Here is a 13320-nt window from a genome sequence, read left to right on the forward strand (position 1 = left end):
AGAAAGTTCATCACTGTTGCCACTAGGAGTGGCCGTCCTGCAAAGATGACTGCAAGAGCACAGAGCAGAATGCTCAATGAGGTTAAGAAGAATCCTATGGTGTCAGCTAAAGACTTACAGAAACCTCTGGAAGATGCTAACATCTCTGTTGACGAGTCTACAATACATAAAACACTAAACAAGGATGGTGTTCATGGGAGGACACCATGGAAGAAGCCACTGCTGTCCAAAAACAACAACATTGCTGCATGTCTGAAGTTCGCAAAAGAGCACCTGGATGTTCCACAGCGCTACTGGCAAAATATTCTGTGTGCAGATTAAACTAAAGTTGTGTTGTTTGGAAGGAACACAACACTGTGGGAGAAAAAAAGGCACAGCACAGCAACATCAAAACCTCATCCCAACTGTAAAGTATGGTGGAGGGAGCATCATGGTTTGGGGCTGCTTTGATGCCTCAGGGCCTGGACAACTTGGTATCAGATGGAAAAATGAATTCCCAAGTTTATCAAGACATTTCGCAGAAGAATGTAAGGCTATCTGTCCGCCAATTGAAGCTCAACAACCTATTAGACAGATGTAAATCAACAACAATGGCTTGAACAGAAGAAAATACGCCTTCTGGAGTCGCCCAGTCAGCGCTGACCTCAATCCGATTGAGATGCTGTGGCATGACCTCAAGAGAGCGGGTCACACCAGACATCCCAAGAATATTGTGGAACCGAAACAGTTTTGTAAAGAGGAATGGTCCAAAATTCCTCCTGACCGTTGTGCAGGTCTGATCCGCAACGACAGAAAACATTTGGTTGAGGTTATTGCTGCCAAAGGAGGGTCAACCTGTTTTTAATTCAAGGGTTCACATACTTTTTCCAACCTGCAATGTGAATGTTTACACGGTATGACCAATAAAGAGATGAAGAATTATAATTGTTTATTATTAGTTTAAGCAGACTGTGTTTGTCTATGGTTGTGACTTGAAGATCAGATACAATTTTATGACCAATTTATGCAGAAATCCAGGTAATTCTAAAGGGTTCACATACTTTCTTTCCATTGTACTAAATTGATTCACAAATTCTGTCATTTGTTTTTACAACAGAATCAACAACACAAGTTTATATTTTTGTACATAATTGTTTATTGTTTTTCCCCCATTGTCAATAAAAAGGTCAAGATTCAGTCCCCTGAATTAATGACATTACATCACATTGTCAGTCATTTTTTCATATTACAAATCATAATACAAACAATAGGTAACTACAATAACCATATATAAACCACATCCTCATGTTCTATCCCCACCCAGCCTTTCCCCATCCAAACTAGCACAAAAGTCAAAACAATACATTAGTTTCAGTAATAAAAAACTAAATCTATACCCCTGTTTAAAAAGCACTATATTGTATGATACCTTGAGTTTACATTTTCCCTCTGGCATCACACACACTACGTTACATACCCCACCCCAACACTTGCCCAGCAAAACACAAATAATGGACATGCATAAAGTTGTCAGAATATTGATACCTCACTTCATTATCATAGTGAGTGAGACTATTCTCTATTTAGTCTCAATGAACCACTGTGTTAATTAGTCCCCATTATATTTTGAGACCTTAGCAAGAACCCATACAGTAGTGTACAGTAATGACAACTGACAGTCAGGTCTAGTCTCATTGTATCTTAGGAGAGCTTAGAACCCTAACCAGCCTAAAACTCTGAAGAGTCTAGAACCCTGAAGAGTCTGGCACGGGAGCCTGAGGGACTTCCACCACCTTGGGTCTGGTGACACACAGCATACTGTGAAAATGGAATAGATACCTGTTCAAAATTATCCTTGAAAAACAGCCACCTACAAAGTGCCACTTTGACCCAGGATGACTGCAGTGTTATGTATTGTTTAATCATCAACATACAGTGTCCCCTCAATAGAGAGTTACTTTAACTGACAGTAACTTCAGTATTCTATGACTAGGTCATTCCTAGAGTCCTTGCTTCTGGTCTTTCTGGGGGCAGGTAGTCAACAATGCAAAGGAGACACAAACATTATATTTTCAACTACACTTTGGATGCTTTGTACAATAGTGCTGAACTTAAGACCTGCTTATCATGCTTGCGCGCTCTGTGTGTGTGTGTGGACTGATGTGGTGGAACCTGCACCACACTAACAGTGAAAGGCTCGTTTATGGCTTGGATCAATACTGCCACCATAGAAAAGCTCCTATACACCAGACATTGTATCATCAGTTCAAGAAATTGGCATCCATGTTGGTTCCATGCTATTGACTTAGAACCACCATGGAATTAAAATTCAACATTAACACTTTGACGAACTCTGTGGCTCCACTATACACGTTTTTATTACTTTGAGAGGAAAATGCACGATTAAAGATTGAGGATAAATGTGAATTCCTTTCAGATCTCAGAAAGTCAGTCAAAGTGTTATATTTATAAGATGCTATAAACACCATTTATTTCTCATGAGGAATAGTCCTCAGGAATAGTCTTATGCGAGTGACAGTTGAATAGCAGCAAAGTGAAGAACCATTTCATACACTACATGACCAAACGTATGTGGACACCTGCTTGTCGAACATCTCATTCCAAAATCATGTGCATTGATATGTAGTTGGTCCCCCATTTGCTACTATAAGAGCCTCCACTCTTCTGGGAAGGCTTTCCACTAGATGTTGGAATATTGCTGTGGGGACTTGCTTCCATTCAGCCACAAGAGCATTAGTGAGGCCGGGCACTGATGTTGGGCAGTTAGGCCTGGCTCGCAGTCGGCGGTCCAATTCATCCCAAAGGGGTTCGATGGGATTGAGGTCAGGGCTCTGTGCAGGCCAGAGAACGCGTTTTTCCACTACTCCAGAGTCCAATGGCAGCGAGCTTTACACCACTCCCGCCGACGCTTGGCATTGAACATGGTGATTTTACGCTTGTATGCGGCTACTTGGCCATGAAAACCCATTTCATGAAGCTCCCCACGAACAGTTATTGTGCTGATGTTGCTTCCAGAGGCAGTTTGGAACTCTGTAGTGAGTGTTGCAACTGAGGACAGACAATTTTTACGCACTTCAGCACTCGGCGGTCCCATTCCGTGAGCTTGTATGGCCTACAGCTTCTCAGCTGAGCCGTTGTTGCTCCTAGCAGATTCCACTTCAGAATAACAGCACTTACAGTTGACCGGGGCAGCTCTAGCTGGGCAGAAATTTGATGAACTGGCTTGTTAGAAAGGTGGCATCCTATGATGGTGCCACATTGAAAGTCACTGAGCTCTTCAGTAAGGCCATTCTACTGCCAATGTTTCTCAATGGAGAGTGCATGGCTGTGTGCTTGATTTTATACACCTGTTAGCAACCGGTGTGGCTGAAATAGACAAATCCACTTATGAGGGGGTGTCCACATACTTTTGTATATATAGTGTATATGTGCAATCAAATGTAACAGAAAATGCCAGTTGAGATGGCCTCACGGACACCATCCACTGTCCTGCTCTCTCTACCATCATGAGTCAACGGACCCGTCTCAAGAGCCACAGAGAAGACTGTATATAAATGAACATTATTTTCTCAAATGTTTTTCCCACTATAGTTCATTCACATTAGGAATCTATCAAGAGACAGAGGTCTCCTTACAGAAGAAAACAAACTAGATATTTTTGTTGCCTGATTCAAGATTGGTTTGTGATCATAAACAGATCTGGGATCAGACTCTCCATGTTCATCTCAGGCTTCAGAGACATCAATGTCTCCACAACCCTTTCACTTCAGACACATTAGATAATATGGACAGGCAACAGTCAAACAACTAGTCAGAGTAATACTGCAGTACATCCTGCATTCCCCACTCACACTCAGTTATCACAACCTTTAACTCAGAAGAAGTTCAAATGGCTGCCTTCTACAGCCAAAGACAAACACACAGGAGAGCAGACTTTCTCTTAGACTCTCAAAGGCCAGTTCTATTCTTCGCCCTAGTCCTTAGTTAAGACAGGATAGTTGAAAGAAATCCAGAGAGAAATGTTCATTATTAGAGACAGGGAGAGAGACAGAAAAGTAGACAGACAGATGTCCACTGCAGACACAGGGAGGAGTGATGTCAGCTCAGGTCCATACAGAGAGCATCTTCAACTCTGGGAGTTGTACATACATACATACATGTACACATGTATGAAGAAGACAGTTCGTAGTGCACAAATGCTCTGCCTCAGGAAGTCTCTAGGAACACGTATCCAGGCGTCTGACAGGTGTCCATATCAAGATCCTTCATTCCCATGAGTCAATGCACACAACCTCAACCACAGACACACAGCCAGACACACAGCCAGACACACAGCCAGACAGATTTACAGCATAGTGGATGCTCCTTTTCTACAGACTTAAGGCTGTAGTTTGATGTTGTTGTACAGCTCCTCACACACACACACATCCTCACCTCCTCACTCAGGCGTGTGCTGCAGCCAGGTCTTGGTTGATGAAGCGCCGTAGTCTCTCCAGGTACTGGCTGTACAGCTCTATGTCGTTGTGTCCCGCCCCCTCCACCCAGAGTGGCTCCACGGCCTTGGGACAGCGCTCAAACAGAGCCAGGCCATGGGAGAAGTCTATCACCTCGTCCTCCGTCCCGTGGATGATCAGCACCGGAGATGGGATCTTAGACACCTTCTCTATGCTGCAATACACATGTCACAAGCAGTTTGTAAGTAGTCTATACTCACGTTTATAAGTCACGTAAGGAGTCTATAAGCAGCTTTGAGTTACGCTTCATAACCTGTCGTTGAAGTCATAGTTTATTTTATGTCATATGTGTGCGATTGTTTTCTAACGTGCTTATAGCTGAGGAGTCACAATATCTATTAATATCCAAAGATGTAGGCCTTTGTGACAATTTCTGTTGCTGTGGATCTAAATGAAGCATTCTAATGAGTTGTATCTGTGTGTGTGTGTGTGTGTGTGTGACACACTTGGGAAAGGCGTCGAAGCAGTACGTCTTCTTGGTGTCGGGGAAAGCCACCCTCATGCCAGAGGTGAGAGGGGAGTGGAGCACCACAGCAGCACACTCAAACCTGGATGCCAGGTCCACTGTTGGTACTGTGCCAATACTCTGCCCATACAGGATGATGTTCTCTGGGCTGATGCCATACCTGGGACACAAATACAGATAACTGAGTAAACAAAAACACAGCCGAGATGACCAGAATATGCCTTCTTGTTGTGCACTCCTGAAGGGTAACGGTGTGTACAGTTTTCAGCCCAGCACTACCCTATCCTTGTATGGACCAGAAGTACTCCCATGGATAGTAAACCAAGGAAAATTGGGGACATTTTGCCAGTCTCCACAAAGAAAACTACTATTTTAGGTTTAGGGTTACAATTGGGGTTAAGGGTTACGGTTAGGAGTTAGGTATAGTTTTGGGGTTGAGGTTAGGAGTTAGGTATAGTTTTGGGGTTGAGGTTAGGCATAGGGCTAAGGTTAGGTTACATTTAGGGTTAGGGAAAATAGGATTTTGGATGGGAATCAATTCTTTGGTCCCCACAAGAATAGCAATACAATAGTGTGTGTGTGTGTAACAGCTGTTTACCGCGAGCGCAGGGCGTGCCAGGCAGCATCTATGTCAGCGTAGAGGTTCTTCTCTGAGGGTTTGCCGGTGCTGACACCGTATCCAGAGTAGTCGTAGGAGAAGATGTTGCAGTTGATACGAGTGCCCAGGCCAATGTAGAAGCTACTCATCTGACCCAAATCTACTGCATTACCATGGGAGAATAGCACTGTGAATCTGGGAGAGGGGAGGGAGAACAGATAGAGGAAAATAAAGAAGAGAAGAAGGGAGGGAACAGTGATGTATACACAACCATAGAATTTAAAAAATAACTCTATAATTCATGCATCTCTATAAATAGAAAAACCTGCACAAACTCCCTTGTTGTGCAAGAGAAATGTTGCGACCCATCATCTCTATACTAATCTAGTTCTTCTCTCTCCTCTCACCTGGCGTTGGGGGCACATCGGATGTACATGCAGCCCACCCTGTTCCCCCGGCTGGACCTGGTCAGGAACACATCTGTCATGTCCAGCTCTCTCTGAGTGTACTGGAACTCTGCCCTCTCTGTCAGATGGAGCTTCCACCTACCCTCTCCGCCACCTCCTCCTCCCCCTCCACCACCACCACCACCACCACCACCACCACCTCTGTCTCCCGCACCACCACCCAGCCGGGATCGCAGGCCTGGAGCCCCTAGAGAGGGGGGAGCACCCCCTGGCGTTGTCCCGGCTGCTGCCGCAGCTGTAGCCTCCGGGTCAGGCAGCATGGAGTAGGTGGGCTCTGGAGGGAGGAAGGCCAGCTTGGCTGCGATGCGGCTGGGGCAAGGAGGGCAGCAGAACAGGCAGCAGAGCTCTCTAATGGACAGGCCGTTCATCTTCTACTGAAGACAAGCAGAAGGAGGGGGAGGTGAGAGAGAAAGTGAGTGTACTAAACAGCTTATCTAACAGTACATATGACACACTGACGGAAGGAGCATCTGTGATGGTGTAGAGAAAATAATCTACCTGTAAGGTTCCTCTGGGACTTGGAATGAGATGGCACACAAAGGTGCCAACACCACCTGGTTAAGTCACTCAGCAGTCTTGGGCAAAAAGAGCATTAGTTATGAACACAGTACAGACCTCCTCGCCTAGCTAGCCTTCTACCACACTATTCTGTGAGGTGGGTCAGTCACAGCACGGTTTGAACCAGTGAACCTGTGGATACATGCCATAACAAAGGTCCTGACCTATTGGCACAGACGTAGTATGCTAGCTTTGCAGGAATATAAAGACGTAAAGTTAGCTACCAGCTAGTCAACGATGCAGGATAATATCAGAATTCACACGCTAACGTTAGCTAGCTACAGTACCTAGCTACTACAACGTCCTAACGTTGCACATAACGTGTGAATGTTAGCTAGCAACCTAGCTTAACAGCCACCTCTGGTTACAACTAGCAGGAAGAGCATGGTGATAGGTAAAGCTTCGACATCATACTGCATATTATGGTGAATCACTCTGTAAACATTGTTGCTCAATAATACGGATAGTCCAAGTTAACGTTGGCTAGTTTGATGCACTAATGTTAGCGTAGCTACCGGACATAATGTGTCCAAAAATATAGCTTGGGAAAGGAGGAAATGCTTAGCTAGCTAAACCAGTGCAATAACGTTAGCAAGCTATTTACCGACAGCTAGCTAGCTAGGTGGTGCAGCAAGTGCTAGTTGGCTAAGCTACGTGTCAAAACATCAATCAGGTATAGTAACGTTAACCTAGTGAACGTTCGCTAACTTACCAATTCACGGTGGGTTTGCAGACAAGATAAAATATTCCTGTCTATGACAAAAAGTTGCACAATACTGCGAAAATCCTTCTTGGACCCTGACATGGATAGTGTACTCTGTATAATTGTATATGTATCTGTCATTTGTAGATTGGCAAGCTAAATATCGTGACAACCATTTTTTTTCACAACCCCGTCCGACTAGACCCGGAAGTGATGGAGGGAGAGGGCGTAGCCCTTTGGCAGGGAATTGATAGGCCGAGTTACAATGTTACATTTCACAAACTTCCCGGTTTCACAGAGAGAGAGAGAGAGAGAGAGAGAGTGTGTGTGTGTGTGTGTGTGTGTGTGTGTGTGTGTGTGTGTGAGAGGGGGAGAGGGGAGGTGGGGAGATAGACAAGATAAGGTTTGGTTTTGGTCAGTGTGATTCCTCTTAGACCCTAATTAGACCGTTACAAAAAATATTTAAGTTTTGAAACTGCAGTAAAAGTGCAGTAACGTCAGTCTACAGTGTTATTTTGGAGGTCACCACCACCTCTGTCTCCCGCACTGCCACCCAGCCGGGAGCGCAGGCCCGGAGGCACCAGAGAGTGGGAAGCACCCCCTGGTGTGGTCCCAGCTGCTCCCGCAGCTGTAGCCTCCGGGTCAGGCAGCATGGAGTAGGTGGGCTCTGGAGGGAGGAAGGCCAGCTTGGCTGCGATGCGGCTGGGGCAAGGAGGGCAGCAGAACAGGCAGCAGAGCTCTCTAATGGACAGGCCGTTCATCTTCTACTGAAGACAAGCAGAAGGAGGGAAAGTGAGTGCGTGCTTGTTTGTGTGTGTGAGAGAGAGAAAGGGAGGGAGGGAGGGAGCGAGAGAGAGATAGACCAGATAAGGTTTGGGTCAGTGTGATTCCTCTTGGACCCTGATTAGACCCTTACAAAAAATATTTACGTTTTGAAAGTAAAAGTGCAGTAACTGCAGTACACAGTGTTATTTTGGAGACAGTATTTGCAACATACTGCAGTTATACTGCACTCTAACTGCACGTATACTGTACTCTGACTGCAATCTTTTTTTTGTAAGGGGAGAGGTCAGGTCAAAAGTATAAAAGTGCCCCTTATACCAGTGGGGATCAGAACATTTGTACCCAAAGTTTGTGGAGTCTATGTGGTATCGTTGTTTTTGCTGTGTCTGCTGGATAACTATTTTTAGAACCTTGCGTTTTTAATAAATGTTTGCGGTGTGGTCAGTTGTACTGAGGAATGTGTTTACTTTATCAGCGTTTATTAACATTTGACAGGCTATGTATTGCTTTAAAAGTTATGCCACTGCACCAATGTCCATTTGTTTGCAGTTTATTCTTTGTGTGGAGAGATGCTGATAGGACAGTGGAGACATGTGGTAATGGAGTAGGGGCCTGAGGAAACACATAGTGTGTTGTGAAATCTGTTATGAATGTATTGTAATGTTTATAAAATTGTATAACTGCCTTAATTTAGCTGGCAGCAGCTGATTTAGCAGCAGCAATTTGGCAGCAGCTGATGGAGATCCATAATAAATACAAATAGGGGTCTAAGCTGTATATTGAACCCCAGCTATGGAAATGCGGTGGTGGGAAAAGTACTCAATTGTCATACTTGAGTACAAGTAAAGAAACATTCATAGAAAATGGCTCAAGTAAAAGTGAAAGTCACCCAGTAAAATACTACTTGAGTAAAAGTCTAAAAGTATTTGGTTTTAAATGTACTTAAGTATTAAAAGTAAATGGAATTGCTAAAATGTACTTAAGTATCAAAAAGTATAAATCATTTCAAATTCCTTATATTAAACAAACCAGATGGCACCATTTTTTTTGTATTTTAATTGCCAGGTGGATAGCCAGGCACACTCCAACATACAGACATTCTGGCAGACAGTCTGCCAGATCAGAGGCAGTAGGAATGACCAGGGACGTTCTCTTGATAAGTGTGTGAATTAGTGTGTGAATTTTCCGGTGAAAATGTAGCGAGTACTTTAAGGTGTCAGGAAAATGTTAAAAGTACATCATTTTCTTTAGGAATGTAGTGAAGTAAAAGTAAAAGTTGGCAAAAATATAAATAGTAAAGTAAAGTACAGATACCTCCAAAAAACTACCTAAGTAGTACTTTAAAGTAGTTTTACTTAAGTACTTTACACCACTGGGATATTGTTTAGATAATTGAACCCGTCCTCCGTTGAGGTGATTGTCTTTCAGTTAGCCTATGTATTTGGATTTAAAAAAGATTCACCATTTATCTTATAATATGGCTACCTGTTTTATCTTTATTTCATACTGTAGTTTTATTTGTTACTGTTTTTGGTTTGATTTTGGTCAGTTGTGAACTCAGTCAACCTGTAGTCTGTGAAAGCACGGAAGCTCTATGAGCCATCCAAGTCATTTGTGTTTATGTGTTTTACTGTCGCTTTTGTAAAACAATTAAAACCTTAATTCCTTAATAATCTTTGCCTCTATCTGCCTCTGACTGTGTTCGTGATCCTAGAAAGTGTAATATGAATAGTTGTTACAGATGGATAAGACTATTTATGTAATTAGGAAAAACATAATTTACAACCATGATTTTGTCTCTCCTTTCTCACAGAATATAATGAATAGGCTAAATCAAATTTGATTTAGTGAATATATCGTTACTGTCCAAAATTATAGATGCCCTGTTCTTATTTGTTGAGATGCTTTCCTGAAGACATCTGCCACTCAGCCGCTCCCATGTCCTCCCCCATCCTCCCCCATCCTCTTGTTTCCTTAGTTTTGGCAGCTTCCACTGATAGCAATGGGAGTGGATGACAGCATAATTCCCTGTGGGAAATGATCCCACTCTCATCTTACCTCTCACTCTATTCCCTCCTCCAGCAGGGGTTCCTTTATTATCCAGTTTTTTAGGCTATTTTAATATTTGACATTTTCACACCAAGATTTGTCCTTCATGGGTTCTAAAATAATTGTGTTAGATAACATTTTATTGGATCCTTACCTGAATGTAATTCTTTCTCCAAAATAGACATTTGCAGTTTGGTCCACATTTCTAGTGGTATGCTACAGTGTTCAAAGACAAAACCTAAAGTTTACATTTTTGGGGGAGAATTGTTTTGTTTGTTATACACTGAGTGTACAAAACATTAAGAACACCTGCTCTTTCCATGACATAGACTGACCAGGTATATCAAGGTAAAAGCTATGATCCCTTATTGATGTCACTTGTTAAATCCACTTCAATCAGTGTAGATGAAGAGGAGGAGAAAGGTTAAATAAGGATTTTTAATCCTTGAGACAATTGAGACGAGTTGTGTAGTGGTACAGTGCTGCTCAGTTGGTAGAGCACTGGTACCACCCATAAATAAAATGTATGTACGCAAGACTGTAAGTGTCCTTGGATAAAAACGCTTGCTAAATGTCTTACATGTTACATGTGAATGTTTGCCCAGGGTGAATGACCCAGGGTGAATGACCCAGGGTGAATGACCCAGGGTGAATGACCCAGGGTGAATGACCCAGGGTGAATGACCCAGGGTGAATGACCCAGGGTGAATGACCCAGGGTGAATGACCCAGGGTGAATGACCCAGGGTGAATGACCTAGGGTGAATGACCCAGGGTGAATGGGCAAGTCCAAAAATTGATATGCCATTGAACAGGGTATGGTAGTAGGTGCCAGGAGTACATGTTTGTGTCAAGAAATGCAACACTAATGGGTTTTTCACACTCAACAGTTTCCTGTACTTGTCAAGAATGGTCCACCACCCAAAGGACATTCAGCCAACTTGACACAACTGTGGGAAGCATCACTGTGAAATGCTTTCGACACCTTGTAGAGTCCATTCCCAGAACAATTGAAGCTGTTCTGAGGGAAAGGGGGTGCAACTCAATATAAGGAAGGTGTTCTTAATGTTTTGTACACTCAGTGTATTTTTCATGATGAAACACCTGCTAGATTTGAATATGCAAGAAGAAAAAATGTGTGTATTTGTGTGCGTGTATGCGTGCGTGAAAGAGAGAGAGACAGAGAGAGAAAGAGAGAGAGAGAGACAGACAGAGAGAGAGAAAGAGAGAGAGACAGAGAGAGAGAGAGAGACAGAGAGAGAGACAGACAGAGAGAGAGAAAGAGAGAGAGAGAGAGACAGACAGAGAGAGAGAAAGAGAGAGAGAAAGAGAGAGAGAGAGACAGACAGAGAGAGAGACAGAGAGAGAGACAGAGAGATCAATGACGTCCCCCTTCATGCATTGTGGGGTGCTTTGTCATTTTGATACGTTCCCTGAATATTTCTGTCCCTGTGTTGGTGGTGCTAAATATGTGTATGCGACCAATAACATTCGATTTGACTTGATGTATTATTGGATATTGGAGACATTCTGCGTTGGTATCCTTCCTCAACATAGTGTTGGAATATATCCATTATAGCCTGAGCCTGTGCTAGCTGAGAGCTTGACCAGTATCTTTCTTCGGCTGTCAAGGGAGCACTGCATGCAAACCTGGAAAGACTGCACAGCTGGGGTCCACAGACAGAGAGAATGAATTAAGACAGAATGAAAAGACTCGTGAGTATTTTGTCTGCACATATAGCCTAAGCCTTCTGGTCATTTGAAGGTGACGCTTTCCCCTCTACACCGATTATAGCCCACTCTTGGATTTCATTGTGTGATTTGCAGGGGTGCGAAAAATATCCTTATCTTCAAACAAGGCACTGAAATGTAGCCTATAAAAAAAGCACTGCAGCTGCAGGTACCATATTTCTCTTTTACCCGGGAAAGGTTTATTGGAAAGGTTTGACCTGGTCTGGACGCGTTCACTGGAAGATAACGGGGATGCCACGGTTACGCGCAGAAGCCGCTCGAGGAAGAGACAGGTGCGGCAGAGGGGATTGGTAGTTTAATAGCCGATTCTCATCCAGGCATTGTGATTACCAAGATCCAGAGAGAGCTTGGTGCCCTGCTCCACCCTTTGTGTTGATTTCAGACGTGGAGGAAAACCTGTCTGCGTACGAGAGGACGACTGGCAACAAACCAGACATCGCCTGCTTACCTGTCCATCTCGCACAGTGAATGGTGAGTGAGTTTAGCCGTAGAGAGAGATGGTGGAGGATGGATGAACAGGTATTGCATTCGCTTTAGCAGCGTTTTTACCGCGGCCGCGCCTTCGGTTGCTGGTGCTCTGAATGTACACATGCTATGTTTAATCAGCTGCCATTGAATGCTTTGTTTAGGTTATTGTCAATGACAAAGGGTGTTGTGTCGTATTCTTTTGAGGTGCGTGTCTCCTTTGGCTGCTACACTGTGTGGGCTTTGTGTTATTCAATGCATCATTGTTTTCAGAATTGGACATGGACTAATATATTTTAGTTGAATGAATCATGTGTTGCATCACTTGCATGATGTAGTCCATTAGTTTCATGTGGGTATGATCATTAAAGTTTTACTTACCAGTTATTCGGATCATAAGAATGACAATGGTGAATATGATGAGTTTAATCATGTTGACAATTAGTCTACATGCTGATCCTATATGGAACAACAGCTCTTATTCATCCTATCCAATAATGCAAGTTTTTTTTTCTACATGTTGGGTCATTCTTGTACATTGTGACTCTCAACCCCAATTGACCAGGGTAAGTAAGTGTCATTAAAGAGTGACGTTGATTGAATAATTATGTTTTTCTAAAGGTTTCCAGTGATATAGACCAAAGGTCAGACATATGGTAATTTGCCTGCCATCATTGCATTGATTGGCTCATTATTCTTTCAGTAGCTCCTTGGGCTATGCCTGAGTGTAGAACAATGTAAAGCACTTTGAGACCTACTGTAGGAAGAGCTAGCCTAGGAGTTGGCTATGCAGCACAAACAGATCTGGGACCAGTCAAGACCCAGTTGGGTTGAAAAGGGTAGTGGTTAATATTTGCATGGCAGGCTTGTGTTTTTAATTGTATTGGTAGTTAAGTAACTTATTGTACATCCCGACTGTTCTTTCTTGTTCTGCTGTTGGCTGTTGTTCATTCCAAATGTCCTCAA

General features: G+C 43.3%; 2 protein-coding genes across 4 annotated transcripts in view; one reads left to right on the forward strand and one right to left on the reverse strand.

Annotated features, from left to right (window-relative positions):
* Window positions 1–3311: 3311 nt before the first annotated feature.
* LOC112260822 (alpha/beta hydrolase domain-containing protein 17A) lies at window positions 3312–8089 on the reverse strand. Of its 3 annotated transcripts, none has more exons than XM_024436180.2 (6): window positions 7316–7594; window positions 6544–6620; window positions 5986–6419; window positions 5579–5773; window positions 4961–5140; window positions 3312–4668 (listed from the first exon to the last, which is right to left on the reverse strand). In XM_024436180.2, exons 3-6 carry the CDS (start codon window positions 6411–6413, stop codon window positions 4443–4445), a joined length of 1029 nt encoding a protein of 342 aa, XP_024291948.1. In that variant the 5' UTR covers window positions 6414–6419; window positions 6544–6620; window positions 7316–7594; the 3' UTR covers window positions 3312–4442. The 3 variants fall into 3 exon arrangements, with proteins under 3 accessions (XP_024291948.1, XP_024291947.1, XP_024291949.1); XM_024436179.2 differs by having other exon boundaries at window positions 5986–6416; window positions 7316–7593; XM_024436181.2 differs by lacking the exons at window positions 6544–6620; window positions 7316–7594 and adding an exon at window positions 7888–8089 and having other exon boundaries at window positions 5986–6128.
* Window positions 8090–11498: 3409 nt separating this feature from the next.
* Window positions 11499–13320, forward strand: part of LOC112259644 (semaphorin-6B-like) — an 84040-nt gene continuing 82218 nt past the window's right edge. The window contains exon 1 of the mRNA XM_042328969.1: window positions 11499–12360. Within this exon, the coding sequence (XP_042184903.1) occupies window positions 12358–12360 (3 nt within the window). The 5' untranslated portion in view covers window positions 11499–12357. The remainder of the gene's footprint in view (window positions 12361–13320) is intronic.

The sequence above is a fragment of the Oncorhynchus tshawytscha genome, linkage group LG10 (assembly GCF_018296145.1).
Source record: "Oncorhynchus tshawytscha isolate Ot180627B linkage group LG10, Otsh_v2.0, whole genome shotgun sequence".
Taxonomy (NCBI): domain Eukaryota; kingdom Metazoa; phylum Chordata; class Actinopteri; order Salmoniformes; family Salmonidae; genus Oncorhynchus; species Oncorhynchus tshawytscha.

What these genes read in the sequence shown, in the direction of transcription:
- LOC112260822 (XM_024436180.2), bottom strand. Translation starts at nt 6,413, where the DNA reads ATGAACGGCCTGTCCATTAGAGAGCTCTGCTGCCTGTTCTGCTGCCCT. An exon ending in TGGCACGCCCTGCGCTCGCG is followed by an intron (nt 5,141 to 5,578) that starts GTAAACAGCTGT and finishes TTTGTGTCCCAG; the next exon opens with GTATGGCATCAGCCCAGAGA. An exon ending in TGCTTCGACGCCTTTCCCAA is followed by an intron (nt 4,669 to 4,960) that starts GTGTGTCACACA and finishes TGTGTATTGCAG; the next exon opens with CATAGAGAAGGTGTCTAAGA.